Source organism: Filicampus tigris, chromosome 10 (genome assembly GCF_054856515.1).
Source record: "Filicampus tigris isolate MCC_2025a chromosome 10, RoL_Ftig_1.0, whole genome shotgun sequence".
Classification (NCBI taxonomy): domain Eukaryota; kingdom Metazoa; phylum Chordata; class Actinopteri; order Syngnathiformes; family Syngnathidae; genus Filicampus; species Filicampus tigris.
Genome location: NC_141226.1, coordinates 19,899,583 through 19,917,585, shown reverse-complemented (window position 1 = coordinate 19,917,585; position 18,003 = coordinate 19,899,583). Strand labels below are relative to the sequence as shown.

Here is an 18,003-nt window from a genome sequence, read left to right as displayed (position 1 = left end):
TAAAAGATGTCCCGTCATTCGTCAGTGACTGACAGACAAACTGGTCCGTCGGTCTGACGGAATGCCCACATCTGCAAACATGCATAATGTATTTAGAAACAAACCTCTGAATTTGCTTTCTAGGGTCTTTAAAATAAAATAAAAATGTATTGTTGCAATGACTTTTATCTTGAAATGGGCAAGTTTTTAAGTCCTATGACTTTTGCGGGGGAATGGTAGCTCTGTTTATTTGGCATTTGGATTGTCAGGGGATTCTTGGTAAAAAAAAAAAAAAAAAAATCTCCCCTGTAATGTGTAACTGGATCCGAAACAAACTGAGAACTTTTTTTTTTTTTCTACAACGATCTTTTTGTACTTTTTTACTTTTTTCTGCAGATTTTTTTTTTTATAAGCTTTGTTTCTTCTAGCCTCTGAAGAGTAAATGAACAGCCACAAGCAACCGAGTATTAACACGAAATGCGGAGCACGGTCCATCCAGGTTGAAGTGGCAATTGTCGAGTCAAGTCATACTCCGAGAGGTGGTGTTGAATTTTAATGCGCCCGCATAAACAAGAATGTTTACAGTTCATTCGGCCAAAAACACCGACAAGTGAAGTAAGGGAGACAAGTGAAAGGCACGGTGGAGAAGACTAAAACACATGACGCTATTGGTGCGAGTAAGTCAAAATAAGGAGACGGATGCACGCTCGGACAGGAGATAAGAGCGGAGGAGGCGGCACTCTGAAATGAGGGACATAAGATGAAGAGAATAAAGGAGAGTTTGGAGAGCCGCGGCGAAGTAGCAAACGGCATTTCCTCCTCATCATCGCTGCCTCCTGTGATATTGGACTTTACAACACAGTGCTGAATCCTCCACTGGGAGCCTTCGGATACTTTAGTGGCCTTTTCAGCTACCCCTTGACAGATGGCCACGGGCTGTTTAGCATATTGCTCACTTTGTAGCAGTCAATCTGCACGAGAGGGGAGGGGAAATTCCCGAGTCACTGAATTGGAGACGTTTATATATTTCACCCCTTCAAAGAAGGCAATAAAAATTCAGTAAAATGGACAGACGAAAAAAAAAAAAAAGAATTCAAGGATGTCAGACAGCACATTATGATTCCAAGAAGAGACCACATACGATGACTTCAAGTTCAGATATGCACAAGCGATGCAACTCTCTACTCAATCAAAAATACTTTTACTTCTACAAGAGGTAATCAAGAAGTAGCTCACTTTGATAAAAACTTCATTTATCATCACACTGGGCCTATGTTTGACATGCCGGTTTACATTGATTGAGTGGCACAATTCAGATATGGTTCTCAGTGTAAAAAAAAAAAGGCAAGACACAGAATATCTTCAGCTTGGAATATGGACTCAAAAATAAGAGAATAGAAATCTGATGTCAGATATCTGCGAATGTAAATGTAAATGGCCTGATCAGATGTCAGCCTGATGTCATTGGAATACAGTGATGGATGGATGGTCGACACGCATCGCAAATGAAAACTGCAGCAACAGCAAAGCATAGCAGGGGCGTCAACCGATTAGTCCACTAGTCGACTTTACCACTCCATATTGACTTGTAAAGCGTTTATTTCTTTCTATTCTATGAAACTGTTCTGTGGTGCGCAAAAGTTTGGGGAATGCCCAACAAAAAATGAATGACATCTTCGATTAATCGACTTTGACTCGACATTTATCACATAGTAGTCGACTATAACAAATCTTTTGTCGTTCAAACCCTTGTGCGCACATGCGAAAGACAATGAAAACGCATGCAAAGAAACAAATTTAAACATTTTGTTACACAGAAGGCACAAAACAGTATTGGGCACTTTGGCTGTGCAAATCGAGAAAAAGTTTACAAGCCACTGCTTGTGATGCTGCATCAGCACTTGATCAGTAAGTTACAACGTTGTTGCTTTCCCAACAGATTATGTTTGGATGAAACTCACTTGGCTCTTTACCAAGACAAAACGCAGTCGTGTTCATTGAAATTTGAAATACCGCCCCCAACTTTAATGTGAAATTGAATAAAAAATATAGTGATAATACAGCTAATGCGTTTGTAAAATTGTATTAAGTGTTATTTTGGCAAGTATCCTTCTAAAGACTTGCTGCAGCCACCTGAAGGTGAGTCTTAAGCCTCATTAGATGTAATCAGCATTCTGTCAATGGCAACAAGAACAGATTCTACGCAACTAAAACCTTGATGGTTAAATCTCTTGCTGACAACAAAGGTCAGTATATCGTTAGGACTCACCTTCGGGGATCACTGGAAAGCCGTCCTCGTCACTAAAGACATATTTATATACGCACGGTCGCCGTAAAGCCCGCACAACTACCTTTATCAGGCATTTGCTCGTTGTTTGGATTGACGCATTAACAGATGTGTTGGAGGCAATAGGCTGTTCAGGTATATCTAATGTTGGCTAAGGTGGGTGTGTTTTTTTTTTTTTTTAATCTTATTTTATTCATATATTTTATTTTATTTTGGGATGTGCAGTACTGCAATACATTTTGAACTTCTTCAGTGAGGACTTATGGCCGACCACTCTACCAAGAGTAAGCTAAAGTGACTTGAACTTCTCCTAGCTATGGACTCCGACACCTCATCAATACTATTCTTGCTCGATCTTAACGCTGCTTCCAACACCGTTGGACATGTATTTAAAGCTCCGCACTTTCTTGGTTTAGTTCTTACCTCTCGTAGAGGTCACACCGTGTAATCCATGACAATGACTTCTGAGTTTTGTAGTGTGATATTTGGAGTCCCGCAGGGAACGATGATCGTCCCATTCTATTTGCTAGTGAAGCAGAAATCATGATTTGTGCATTTGTTACAGCTCGCCTTGACAATGGTAACGTATTCCTCTCTGGAAAAGTGCAGCTGGTACAAAATGCTTCAGCTAGACTCCTGATAAGGACGAGAAAGTTTGATGATATTACCCCTATACTAGCCGATTTGCGTTGGCTCTCGGTCCACTTGAGTTGCGATTTCAAGGTTTTGGTGCGTGTTTCCATCAGTCGTCAGCGAAACGGGAGCCCGTCGGTGAGTGATTGAGACGGTCGGTCAGTAGTGACCCGGTGAGTAACAATTCCGGCGATGGACAAAAACCCACTTCCATGAATGCTTAGCCTGTGACTTGTTTTAAGTTTCCCGTCATTCCCCATCAAAACGGACGTTTTGATGGACCTTCTGTTACATTTTCATCACAGTTGCAAGATGCGAAGGCATGTTCAACTATCTGTACTTAAATGTTAGGACGGTCTGAAAAAAGGTGGTATCCAACCTAACCTAACCCTTACACATGTTCAAGCGTCTTAGACAGACTATGACAAAAGTGCTTGGCTGACATGTTTGATGTACAAAGAATCATTTTCAAACATTTTCTCACTTTCTACTGTGTGCGCCTACGCTTAAAAAGTCAACTTTGATCTATCTGACTGTAATTTGAGAGCTTATTGGAATGATAGTGAAATAGCTTTGCTGTCAAGATGAAATAGCACGACTCAGTTGATCGCTGCTTTGTGGGTGGATAGATGTGTATGTAAAGATGCACTTCCTCTTATCTCACGCCCGAAGCAACCCACTTTAAGTCAACAGCCGTCATTATTCCCCTTAATGGGAGGCTAGAGGCCACCAGAAGCATATTCCGCTTTCCTGCTCTTTTCATACTTTGGAACACTTGAGCCTGTCAACTTGCAGTTCCCTGGCAATCGGACTGCTTTGTTTGGTATTCAGGAAAAAAAAGCACCACCTATTTCCACATATAATTGCTGAGGCATCTGCAATTCGGACCACCTGATTTGGATAAAAATAGGGCGGCGAGGAGGGATCAACCAGAGAATACTGCCTATCTATCATCCGCTCCCATATCTGCTCTCATCAATCACCCCGTTGACGGTCGGCTCCCAAATGGCAGAGGAGGATCTGATATTTGGCGTGGAGGTGCATCGAACAAAGACGCGTGAGACTCCCAAGGCCGACTCAGCGGCGGCTAATGTGACGCCTCTCTCCTCGGATGAATGTGACGTTTGACAAATGAATGCTTCTACACCTTCTGCTGTCCGGCTAGTCGCACACGCCGCCACCTGCATTCGGATGAGGCGGGCACCCCAAATAAAAAAAATGATGGCAGCGAGCGCTTGCTTTCTGTAATTACCGCTACATAATCCATAAAGCAAATGCACCACTGGGATTTGCGGGCCTGGGATAGGACGCCAAGAGTCGCATTTAATACCACGCCAGGTGGTTGAATTAATTTCTTCCGATTAAATCAGTTGATCTGCATACATATCGTGCACATATGTCCATACCTGCTGACCTGCAATTGAACTTCCAAAGTCAAACACCTCAAAAGTAGTGCAATTGAGAGGTTTTCGGGAGAAATGTGACTCAAAAAGTCAAACTCAATTTCAGACATTTGTCAGCTCATTGCGGACCGTAAAGAGGAAGTCACCCCAAACATATTTTTTTCAAGAATATGTTCTATGCAAGCCCACTGGTTGAAACAAGGCAATCTGAGCAATATTACGTTTGTGGAATATGAGTTCATCCACCTGTTTTTAGCCATCTCCGGGGGCGGCCATTTTGTCACTTCTGGTGACTGAAAATGACATCACAGTTGCTCGGGGCTAACGACCAATCACAGCTCACCTGTTTTCTGAAGCTGATCCTCGACTGGTCATTATCTCAGCCCAGAGCATCTGTGATGTCATTTTCAGTCGTCAAAAGTGACAAAATGGCCGCCCCCTGACATGATTTAAAAACTCATATTCCACAAACGCAATATTCATCAGAATATCAAAAATATGTTTGGGCTGACTTCCGCTTTAAGGATCAACTTTACAACTTGACTTACCGGAGTTGCAGTCATCTCCAGCAAAGCCGTCCTGGCAGACGCAGAATCCGTCCTTGCAGATTCCCTTCTTGCTGCAGTTGTTGGCGCAGTACACCAGCGAGCAGTCTTCCCCCACGTAGCCGGGCCGGCACTGGCACGTCCCGTTGACGCACAGTCCCTGGTCCGAGCAATCGTTCACGCACCTCCCGACCATGCAGTCCTCCCCGGTGAAGGAGTCCTCGCACACGCACTCTCCGTCGATGCACAAGCCGCGGCCCGAGCAGTCGGCCGGGCACCGGGGCTCGGAGCAGTTCTCCCCGGCGAAGTCGCGGTCGCACACGCACTCCCCTTCGATGCACACGCCCTGGCCGGAGCAGTCGTCGGGGCAACGGGGCTCCGAGCAGTTTTTGCCGGTCCAGCCTTCGTCACATATGCAGCCGCATAGCTCCAGGCTGAAGCTGCCGTGGCCATTGCATCCTGGGAAATAGTCGAAGCGGCCTGGGGAAACATTTATGCATGAGGTCATGCTACCTTGCTTTCAAAATCAGTACGGTCATATACAGAGCCAACACATTTTTAGCTGAATTGCACCACTAATACAAAAGGTTCAAATACAGTGAAGGTTTAGAATTTTTTTTAGCGAGGAGCCTATCTTCAGGTATTTGATTTGATTTGCGTTATTAAATACTGAAGTTTTTGTGCTCAGGCCAAAGCTATGTCCAGTATAAAAATTTTGCTTTGGAACTATCTTGGGGCATTTTGAGGTATCACTTTTTTTCAGACCGATACCAGTACGGGTACACATGCTTGAATGTTCACTGATACTGATACCAAGTACAGATACCATTAGTAATTATGATCCATAAAATTCCAATTAAGAAAATGACAGAAAATCGTCAAAAAAGACCTTTGTGTCTTTCTAATGCACATGATGATTCACCAATGCGTCAAACAGCAGCAGTTTAGCACCGTCTACTAGCAAGGACATTTTTATTTATTTTTTATTTTTTTGCCTTAAGTATCAGTTGCTGGTATCAGCATGCTTAACATGTCCGGGTACCCTGAAATAAGGTCGCTGTCGGCGCAATACGATACCTGGTAAGTCGAAATCCGAGTCATACGCAAACTGAAGTAATATTTCACATGGGCTCATGTTATTAATTGAGCGTTATCAACACGGCTCTAGTGGGATGAAGCGCTTAAGTAACTGGCTCGGTTTACTGTGAGAGAAGTACATTATAAGGACAAAAATACATTGGTTCATTTAATGGCCCTTACATGTACAGATTCTGAGAATAATCGAGGTGAACTGGAAGCTCATCGCACAGACTTGCTAAAATGGGAGAATTACGAAGAATCCAGTTTAACTCTTATGAGTGATCTTATATGTGCTGCTCATCCTCATTCATTGCCATTATGAATGGAAAGAAAACCAATACATACACTAAATGTACTTGTTGAATGAGCAACACTAAAGCAAATATTAAAAGCCACCCGGCACAGAATACTAAAAGGACAAGATGAAAAATGCATTTGATTTTATCCCTGATTTTTATCCTTTGTTAGATCACCCTTTTATCCTAAGGTGAGCTCGATTTTCCTGGGGGCTCAAATCCTGAGACAACAGCTTTCGCTTTCATCCTGCGCATGCTCAAAGTCAGGGTGAAATGAGAAATTCATTTTAACAAACGCAGCGAGTAATTACACTGAGGATGCGACTCTTGTTTTAAGCTTCCCCCCTGGACATGCTAGTCAAGATTTGACCAGGCGTGTTACTTAATCCAGTTTCCAATGACAACTTGATGCATCAATGACTCCTTTCCGCTTCAAAACACAGTGATGCATTGAGTTACCAGTTTAGTGAGTTCTGAGAATTAAATGTGCATAACTCAAAATAATCGTATCTCAAATCATCTCTCCACACTGAAAAGAATGGCGATGCCATTCATCCGTGCCCGCCCGACAAAAACACCAACAAAAATGTTTGGAAGGTGTTTGCGTACGTAGGAAAAATAGCACGCTATCAATTTGTATTTTATAAAAATAAAGAATGTAAAGGATTAAACTCTGCATTGTGATTTCTAGGTTCTGGTGTTTGGCCACGAGGGAGCAGTGTAACACAGATGTGACAAAGAAGAGTGTCACAACTGACTTGGCAAGATGCAGTAAAATTAGACGTTTTTCAATGGACAAAGAATATATGCCTTTGATTATTGCTATCTTCTGTCTGTCGACATGTGCTGCTGCAACTTTTGTGTTTAAATATCCGTCGCTTAAAAGTTTAAAACTATCGCAAGAGCAACGCTAGTTTTGTTAGCACATCTGTGGCGTTTTGCATTGTGTCTTTAGCTAGGAGACTTAGTTAATGCGCTCTGATTACATACACGTATGTCTACTTTATGCTAAAGCAAGCACGATATATCGACTAGTCTACTATCTACTGTTTATTGTGAAGCTATCCGCTACCACGCTCATAAGTCTAATATTTGCTGGCAACTCAAGACACACACCCAAAAAAAATTGGCAGAGCGACGCCTCGCATCTGGCACAAGTGTCGGGCCACTCGTAATTTGAGGTCCCACTGTAGCAAGACGGGAAGGACTGAGGAACCAACCAACCACCCCAAGGGAGGAGAGGGAGGTTCTCCAAACTTCCTCACCATTGGCGGGGTTCTCCCGACAGCAACCGGATCCACATTGAGCTCGGAGCACGGAAAGCTCTCTCTCCAGCATCTCCAACCTGGTGGCGAGCTGCTGGATCGTCACAGTTGCCGGACATCCACACGCCGCTTTTGGGATGTTGATACGGTGAGTGAACGTCACCTGAAGAAGGGCATGTCAGTTTTTTTTTAGGTATGTGTGTATATACATATATAATACATATAATATATATATATATATATATATATATATATATATATATATTTTTTTTTTTTTAATTGCAGTGATTTTTAGACAATAAGGTCGAAAAAGCAGCTACCTGGCTGTCTGCATCCAGCGTCTGTTCGGTGTATTCTGTAGGTCCAACTGGGTCCAGTGGTCCCTCCACAGAAGCTCTTGACCCAAGCTCAGCACGCGGGCCTAGAAGAGAGAAATACTTTCAAAAATATTTTTGGGGAGGGGGATTGTAATCTACACCAGTGGGCCTGCAAAATGATTGCAATAAATGATTGTATCATTTTTTGAAAAAGTGCATTCCTACATGTGTATATGCAGACCATATGTAATAAAATCAATGACTCCTTAGCTTTGGCCCAATTCAAAGTTCAAAAGTGATTGTGATGGTTCATGTCACATAAAGCTGACATTCCAGCATGAGTTAAGTGGTTTTTGAACAAAAGGCGTATTGTTACAGGAATTATGTGCTATTTTTTTTCTTAAGGAAAAGAAAAGGCTTTTTTTCCCTTTAAATATCTTGTAAACATTACTGCCAAAGTCATCTCTAGCTTTTTGTTAACAAACCAATAAAATAACAATGTGTTTGCTAATGGTGTTTTACCTGATTTTGCGAAAATGTTGCAAATGGATTTGGGAAAATGACTATTTTTATAGCATGACAGTAAAACTTCTTCCCCCCCTTAAAAAAAATATCAATTTGCTATCATTCCCTCTAACTTTTTTGAAAATAAGCAACTTTCCAAGTCTTATACCATTTAGTGTAAGGGTGTTAAGATGATTTTGGTTTATGAGGGGATCCTCGGAAAAAATTCTCCTGGATCAAAAAAGTTAGCAAATGCATGATCCACACAAGCAAAAGCTGACCCATATTCGGCCTTCCAAATAGGAGCCGGAGGCATACTGTGCCTTTTTCAAGGGCACTTAAGCCACAAATTCCACCAAGAATTAGATACTCTTGGAAAGTGAACCTTGACCCATTGAGTTAGCGGACAAATGACCTGTCTGCCCGGTTGGTGAAGAACAATTGAAAAACAGGCCTTGAACTTGAATACCCTCGCCGGAAAAATGAATAAGAAAGCCTCACCATCCTCTGGTGGTGCCTCGGTGTCAAGGTCGACCGAGCAAAGAGATTGCAGGGGTACGTTGATGTTGTAGACGTGGTTGAAGACTAAAGGTTGCTGCTGCATCGTCTGGTTGGCTGAGGAAGCCGAGGACGCTTCCCCGTCTGGGATCTGTCGCCTTATTCGAGTGGTCCGAACCAGCTTGTTGTCTGCGGAGGGAGCAGCATAAGTAGCACCCTATTCAGGAAAAAAGAAAAAAAAAGAAAATACTTTTTGTCATATTTGTTAAAACACTTACGATTAGACAGTGGTAAAAAAGGCTGAAAAAAAATAATGAATCAGTCGCTGGCGCCATCTTGTTCCCGTGTGTCCCTGCAATTGTGTAACAAAGGTTTGACACTAGGGCTGCACAATATTGAAAAAATATCAATGTTGCGATATTGGCCCACGCCACAGGCATATTGCAAAGACATGCGATAATCTTCTTATTGAGTTGAATGTTTTTATCTGAATTTGAACTGTCAGATGCAGACTTAAAGACGAAATTAACCCTAACATATTTTTTTCAAGAATATGTTCCCAGCAGGAAACACGGCATTCTGATTAATATTGCTTTTGTGGCATATGAGTTAAGCAGCAAAATCCACCCCTTTTTAGCCATCTCAGAGGGCGGCCATTTTGTCATTTCTGTCGGCTGAAAATGACATCACAACTGCTCAGGACTCAGGTAACGACCAATTACGGCTCAGGTTCAGAAAACAGGCCAGCTGTGATTGGTCGTTACCTGAGGTCGTTGTGAGCAGTTGTGTCATATTCAGTCGACAGAAGTGACAAAATGGCCGCCTTCAGAGATGGCTAAAAACAGGTGGATGAACTCTTATTCCACAACCGTAATATTTATTGAAATGCCCTGTTTCTACTAGTGGGCTTGCATAGAACATATGATTACAATTTATAAGCTAAGAACGCACTGAGCTTGCTTATTTTGCGGCATGAAAAAAAAAAACTTCTTTCATTAGATCATACAAATGTCATTTCGTAAACTACATGTTAAATATCACAACAATATCGATACCGCTATCGTCAACATCCATGTCGCATGTTTTTCCAATATCGTGCAATTGACACCTCATAAGTAACAACTTCGGTCTCTGATTGATTGTTTTTCCTCGGGCGCGGCGGTTTCTTCTCTAACAAATTAGAAGCACGAGTCGAGGCCAGAAATGGCTTAATTTTCTCACAGATCATATTTATCGTGCACTACTGTCAGGTCATAATGACCGCTTTAACAAATGTGACAAAAAAGTGATTTTATTTGAAAACTCCTCTTTCAAATGTAGTGTGATGTGAAAACAAAATACGGTGTGGATACAATCACATGAGAATAAAGTATAACAGAGATTTGGGCGAAAAGAGCAGTTACCTGCAGAGCCAGAAAGAGAACAAAAGCCAGGATGCGGCCCGGTGGTGGCACCGTGGCCGCGTGGCGCTTCAGGGCTGGTGGCATGCTGGGAAAAAAAACCTCTCGAGTCCACTCCGCTCCGCTCGCACCTGGGGAGGAATGAATGGGACACATGGCGAATCGGAAAGAGAGAAATCGTGCAGTGGAATATCAACAAGAGCACAATTCAAGGTAAGGAAAAGTTCAACTTGACAAGAATTAACTGGATTTCAATCATTAAGAATGAGTGCAGTCTTGAAAGACCGATTATTCCAGGTATACGTCCCTTGTTTAACGCCACTAACTTTGGCCTCAGTAGCTTTGCTGCATTTGTGCGTGCGTGTGTGTCTGTGTGGAAGGGACTCCCAGCGTTCTCTTCAGCCAATGGAAAATAAATACCTTTGATCAGATGTGGAATAATTGGCTTGGACGGGAAGGGGGGTGGGGGGTGGGGGGGGAATGAATCAACTTTGGAGGATTGAAGCGCCGGCTAAGAACCGCCGAACGTATTTCCCTGCGCAATAACGGACATTTGATCTCCGAACGCAGAAGTGCGGCTGAGGGGAAAGAACTGATAGAAGGATTTCAGGAGAGACGTGCTTTTTGAGTGATGCCGCTGTAATCCTCTCTCCGCGGAGCGAGGAAGTGAGAACATGCCGGAATAAAAGATACACAAGTTCCTCCTTCCAGTGTACACCACAATGAGAGGAGTCCGCCCAGACAAGACAATGCACGGAGATGAAGTTTTATTATGGGCTGCTTTTTTGGTGTGTTTTTACTATCAGCCAATTCCAATATTCTCTTTACGGACACGAGTATTGAATTGTCATGACCAATACACTTACAGGCAAAGACAAATATGTCAGGAATAGAGTTTTGCCCTGAGGCGCAGTCCAAGTCCATGCTATCTATAAATAGAACAATCTATCAGTGCGGCCTTCTAGTGTGCACTTTTATTTACACTTCCATGGACATACGTTCAACGTCGCCAGGTTGGATTGAGTCCAAGGGTCAAAGTGCAAAGCCTGACGGCCAGAAGCATTTTCCAATGTACGCGCGAGATCCAAAGAGGCTCAATTAAGGATGGATTCGCTCATTGAAAGGCAAGAGGTCCTCCACATCCTCGGGAATGTATTTATTCTCGAGGACACGTGCATTTAGATGAACGCGTGCGGCCGACACAAACCCCAGAGTGCCGCTGCTTCAAATGCGCGCGCACTCGCAAGCAGTGTCACGTATCAAGTGTTTCTCTCTTGTCGTCGTAATAATCATGCTGCCGGCCTTGATGGTAATTAGAAATGTCAGCATGCAGCCTCTCAATCGCGCTTGCACAGCTAAAATGTGTAGGCTGAAACATAAACCCCCGCGTGTGGGAAATGAAACGTGGGATTTGATGGCTCTAAAGAGTCAGGCTATATGCGGCCGACTGATTTTGAGCAACTTGGGAAATTCATTTGGGGAAAACAAATCGAAATACATACATGCATAATGAAAACGACTTTAATACCCACATTTAATTATAAAAGCCACACAGCTCACAATTCTAAAATTACAAAATGAGCGATGTATTTGCTATGTGGCCTTTGTTTTCTTCTAGACCAGCTTGATTTTTCCGAGGGAAACAAGACAATAGCTTCATCCTGCACATGCTCCGAGTGGGTGTGAATTGTAAAAAAAAAAAAAAAAAAGCAGCATGTGATTACACTGAGGTTACCGCCCTTGTATTGAGTTTCCTCACTGAACATGCTGCATGGTCAGACTTTCAAGGCAAAAATGTGCCCAAAAATAACAGGGTCAATGCGTCCAAACACAGATTGATAGTGTGCTTGTGGAATAGGAAGGCAGCAGCAAAATCCACCTGTTTTTAGCCATCTCAGCGGGCGGCCATTTTGCCTCTTGCTGGCAACTGAAAATGACATCTCAGGTAAGGACCCATCACGGCTCAGTTTGCAAATGTGAACAAAATGAGAAAATGGGCACTAAGAAAAAGGTACTAAGGTCTCTCCTTTGAGTGGCTTGTTTGAGAGCTGCATGATCAAAAAAAAAAAAAAAGCTTGGTAATATAAAATATTACGAGAGGAACTCTATATGGTCATCCTATAATTCTTATGGCCACTTATGGCAAAGATTCACCACCCACAAAATCGCTTATTTAATATGTTTAAAAAAAAAAGGTAATTCATTATGCTGTCCTTGATTAAACCAGTAGAATGCGATTACAAAAAAAGCCTTTGATACTTAACAAAAGCGAACAACTGTGGTTACATCATCTTCCTAAACTCTTTCTCAAAGTTCTTAGAGTGACCAATAGTAGGAATTCCTGAAAAAAAATCTGAAATTAACATCTGGAGTTTCATCCCGACAGTGAAGATTTTCTGCTATTATTTCCATGTTGTTCCTTGTATTCTGTTCTCTCTTTTCACTGTCCCTTCTTACACCTTGTTCTGCCCCACTGCATTTCCAATAAAGACTATATCGAAATACACTACGAATAACAACAGAGGGAGTATATCAAACGCCCCGATTGCACAGACAACTGTTCCGGCATGAAAAGGCGTACAGATCCAGCATACTGCATGAGTAAGCAGCCGAACGGGACATGTTAAAAAAATAAACAAAAACGATCCGAATTCAAGACGAGGCATTGCAATTTGGTGATTTCGCAGAAATAGATGAGCTCAACGCCGAGATCAGTTTACAATGCCTCAAGTCAAAGGGAGGACATTTACGACGCATCCGTCTCCTATAATCCATCTGTCCTGGTCATCTCTGTCGCTTCTGCAGCTGCCAGACCCTGAGGGACGCCGTTTGTCGGAGCAACAGGGGGACGATGAGACATCAAGTGTCCTTTCCGCACCGGAGGCGGGTCTACAACCACAACCGCATCCGCGCGCCGACCTTAACCGGCCCACTGACGTCACAAAGAGGGGCGAAGTGCAAGAGAAGCTCTTCAATTGACCATTTTGTCAAATTTCCTCTTCTCAAATCACCTCTGTTCCCCAGTGGTACCCCCTACCCCCCGCCCCCCCCCCCTTCGCTCTTTCATTTGCCACTTTCATTTTTCATTATCTGCAGGCGTCATACTCATCAGCTGCCTTCATTCCTCTGATGGCTTTTCATTTCTCTCTTACTGAGAGGATTTTCGTTATCCGTGAAAGTCTTTTTATTTCCACTCACTTTGATACTCGGGTTCAAAGAAGAGGAGGAGAGTGAATTTTCCATTTGTTTTATTCATTGTTTTTTGCAGGGTTTCTGACAGCAGCCCTGTTAGCCCTCCCTTGCCGACCCGACGCACGGCGAGCCGTAACCTCCATTTGGCTTCACATTAACCTGCAGCCGCCCCGACATAACCACCAAACCAATACCGGGTCTTGCTGCGTCGGTGATCACTCGGCCCCACCCCTCCCTGTGTTCAGTCTCCATGCATCCCCGGCCCTCTCTGTTGAGCCCTCGCTTGCCTTTCTTTCTCTCCGGCAACGTCACCGTGCCTTTGCCATTATTACCGTCACTCTGAGCAAATTGCCTCGTCTTTCAAGGCCGGTGCGCTCTGTTCATCAAGTGCTGCTGCAACCGGAGACGTCTTTCTCAAGCCGGGGCAAAGGTCGCGCCGAGGAACGAAGGATTCTGCCGCGAGGCAAATAATACGAGCAATCTGCGACGTGCTGTAAAGGAAGATGCGAAAAGTTTTCAGCAAACCACGGTGACGAGTATTCGACTGGTATTGTCGCTGAGCTGCTCGAAAGAGAGCATTGTGCACGCAGCTCCAAAATGGTGCCAGAAGCCATTGATTACCGGGCGCTATTGAGATTTGGAAAAGCACTCAATTACATTTTGAAGTGGTCCATTTCGCCGTAGAACCTTCCGCAAACTGGCACGAAACTAAAGACTAGGACGTTCTTATCGACGATCCTTATTGCTCGAAATGTGTTTATCGCTGCCGTTATTTGGACGCGTTTTAACTCCCCGGCGCTTTGACGCCCGCATGCTGGAGTAGCAAGGACGTTGCCCTCGCACCAGCTGCACCCCCAACGAGAAAAGACGTCTTCATTAAAAGAGGCACATGCGCTTCCTGACTCGAGCTGCTTGTCAGGCAAGTGCTTAACAGTTTACTTTCCTGCCTATCGATCTGATTTCACTCCCCTTCCGAATTTCAATGTTCTCGCCTGCCCTTTATCAAAGTTTCCAACTGATCTTTCCCAAACAGATTTTTTTTTTTTTCCACACTTTTACAGATCTCTAAGTGAGAGTAGTCCCAACAGGGATTTCAGCCAGAGTTCATGATGTCAGGGTTCCTTCCAGCTGATCTCACAGCGAAGCATCCACCCTCTCCTGCGTGCTTGCCCGTGTCCCAAACAGGTGCTCCATTATAGTCGTCCCAGTGCCTCACCCCCCATCTCCAGCACGAGGGTCACCTATCCCAAGGGTCCTTCTATCAATCGGACGCGCTGTGGCCGACTCCGGGACTAATCATCCGCTGCCCGTGATAGAAGTTTCCTAACTCTGAGGAGAACCCTCATCCCGGCTTTGAAAAACCTGAAGAGTGGCCACAACACAAAGGGACGGATCCAACCAGTTCCGTCACAAACATATCAAGGACATCACGTTGAAATGTTTTCCATGAAGAATGTGGAGCACACAACCAAGAAAGCAGACAGACTATTCTTACGGGTCATAAACTCATACGGCTAGTAGAAAGGTATAAAAAAAAAAAAACAACGCCGAATTAAAAATGTGTCAGTCGATTAAAAGAGTTGATTAGAGAGACAATATAAGACATCAAGAATAAAAAGCGTAAATAGACTGAGAGTCAACATGTGGAGCAGTTGGAGCTGTGTGAGAAGACTGTCGTGTTTTAAAGGAGAGGACGAGAAAAGGCCAAAGGTACCATGCTAGTCCTCTAAGGTTAAGCGGCTACAAGTTGGAGAGAATTGATTTTTTTTTTCTTCCTTTCTTGAACTGTCTGCTGCAGCTGAATACCTACTGGCTCTTTCTATTTTGTAAGAATAGGTAACCTACGGCCAACTCATTTTCCATTTTAGAGCCGAACAGTGGTCCTTTCAAAATAGAAAAAAAACCCCATTAAAAACAGAATAATACTGCATAAATGTATATTTAAATATTGTCCAAGTATAGTAAACGTAAGGGTAAGACATAACATTTGAAAATCGAATGAAATATTATTCAAGAAAATTGTACATGCTTGAATGCTTAAAATAAGCATCAAGCAACCAAAATCCGCCCGTTTTTAGCCATCTCCATCATTTTGTCCCTTCTGTTAACTGAAAATGACATCACACAACCTCAGGGCTCAGATAACGACCAATCATAGCTCAGCTTCAGAAAACAGGTGAGTCGTGATTGGTCGTTATCTGAGCCCCGAGCAACTTCGATTTTCATTTTCAGTCGACAGAAGTGACAATATCGCCGATCCCCGAGATGGCTAAAAACGGGTTTATTTTACTGCTTATCTTATATTTCATATAAATCATATTGCCTTGTTTCAACTTGTGGGCCTGCATAGAGCATATTCTGGGGGAAAAAAAAAAAAAACATGTTTGGGTTTACTTCTCCTTTAAAGAATCGAAAAGAATCCCCTCTGTGATAAGAGGCACAGCCGCCGGGGCGGCCAAGAAACGACATGAGTCTGTCAACAATCCATCCGAAATCAGACAAGGGAAGAAAATAACTCGGGCTGTGGGAGCCTTTAAAGCAAAGGATTTACAGCCAAACGCTGTAATGGAACCACACTTGTTGAGGATGCTGAAGCCGCAATATGAGACACCTTTGTGTAGCCACTTTACGGAAAGGAAATCCATTTTTATAGAATAATAACAAAAATAATAATGCAGTGCCTACAAACCTTGGGTACCGATTCACGCAAAGGGATACCAGTTTGATACACACTTCTGAAAGAACCAATGAGCTCAAATTACTTTTCATTTTGGGTTATCATTAATAAGTGAAGATATTCATCCATGTGGAGACGCTGATTATGTTATGAGTCCTGATAATAATTGTCAACGATGATTTAACAAGGTAGGAAATGGATAGCTATGAATATGAAACACGTTCTTTATAAAAATCTGAGTAAGTGTTTATATTTTCTAATGATCACTTATATTCCTCGGAAAGCACAATGTCCCGTTATCGATGGGCTATTTGTAGAACAGGCCCGCAGCGCCTCCTGTGGTCGTAGGAGGTATCCGGGGCCCGCGGGCACAATATCGGTGACCGCTGATGTAATCTAGTCACATACATCACATCACACCCACAAATGTGGTCTCATTAGAAAACGTTTTCTGAACGACGTCTAATTAACGGCGTTTTGCATTTTCAGGAAGTGCCCGTCCCCAATTTCAAATTAATGACTGAAACGTTTACTCGGCGTCAGGGGCGGAGCCATGGGCGGGCCTGGGTGTGCACAGGCCCGCCCAGATTGACAGATTGCCCACCCAGTGAGATTCATGAAAAAAAATGACATTTTTAGTCAATTATAAAATGATTTGTGTTTTTTAAAAAACGAATATTGAGAATGGCATAATTGTGGTTGTCTAAGGAAGATCTGAACTTCATATTATTTGGTGTGTCATTTTATTTGAATATACAATGTGTCAGGACAGGAGGATTGTGCAAAGTGGGAGAAATATTCAGGCCCACCCATTGACCACATTCTGGCTCCGCCCCTGCTCAGCGTACTTAAGTTGACCAGTGGCGTGGCTTGGCCTAGACAGAAAATGTTCTGCCTCCTTTTGAGTTGAATCTCTCTCCCCCCTACGTTTTTACGCTGCCACGACCCACAACAAAAAAAGAAAACATAAAAGTACTTCAAACAACGCGAGCCGGAGACACATCAGCCCGCCGTTGTGCTTTGCTCTCGTCCCTCGCTTTCAGATGCGCCGTCTGTCTCTCTCCCTTTAATGTTCCCGTTTCAAAGCCGGCTGTATCTTGCGGGGCACAATGACAACACGTTGTTCCCGAAGCTTTAATGACGAGTAAAAAGGTGCCAGGATGAAACCATCCTCTCCCACCTGCACTATCACTCGAGCAGGGTTTAAAGGTGGGCAGGATGGCACGCACTGCAACAATCCAAAGCTGGCTGGTAACCATAAAGCAACTGCTGAGGCTCAAACAGCGCATTTGCTATATTGTGTTGCTTGCAAAGAACCTTCTTGAAGGACTGCCTTTTGATCACCACCATTATTATGATGACTATCATCATATATTCTTGCCACATGAGTTTCCTTTCTAAATATAGAAGAGTGATTGGGTGATTGATCATCATTGGGGTTGCTTTCGTATTCCACAAACACAATAGCAATCAGAATGCCGGGCTTACACTAGTGGGGCTGCATATTATTGTAGAGAATTTGGGAATCGGTTGACTTCCACTTTTAAGAGTTTACAAGTCCACTTGTCCGGTCCTTTTTATCTGTCAAATTTACTATATGGTTTTAGGTTTGTTGCATTTGAGTTAAATTTGTATAATGCATCCAATAGGGATGTGATGATTCACCCAAGCCCCGATTCGATTCGATTTTCAGTTCCCAATTTCCGATTTGATTCGATTTTTTCAAAATTGCTACCATGCTTGTCTGTGTGCACTGGTGTGGTTCTGCAGCCATCCACAAACGCAATACGCAATGATGTTTGGCGCAAAAGCATCATTTGATCTACACATTCAAAATGTGCTATGCTTCTGGAATGAAAAAAACGTTTCAAGACACCATTTGCTAGATGATTTTCGATTAATCGGTCGAATCCATTTTAAATCGGTT

At 43.2% G+C, this 18,003-nt stretch overlaps 1 protein-coding gene across 2 annotated transcripts in view; it reads right to left on the bottom strand.

Annotated features, from left to right (window-relative positions):
• tnr (tenascin R (restrictin, janusin)) overlaps window positions 1-18,003 on the bottom strand; it is a 128,071-nt gene that overhangs the window by 49,047 nt on the left and 61,021 nt on the right. For both annotated transcript variants that reach the window (XM_086043504.1, XM_086043503.1), the window contains exons 5-9: window positions 10,211-10,338; window positions 8,811-9,024; window positions 7,809-7,909; window positions 7,489-7,651; window positions 4,851-5,327 (exon numbers count right to left, since the gene is read on the bottom strand). In XM_086043504.1, the coding sequence (XP_085899630.1) occupies window positions 4,851-5,327; window positions 7,489-7,651; window positions 7,809-7,909; window positions 8,811-9,024; window positions 10,211-10,294 (1,039 nt within the window). In that variant the 5' untranslated portion in view covers window positions 10,295-10,338. The remainder of the gene's footprint in view (window positions 1-4,850; window positions 5,328-7,488; window positions 7,652-7,808; window positions 7,910-8,810; window positions 9,025-10,210; window positions 10,339-18,003) is intronic.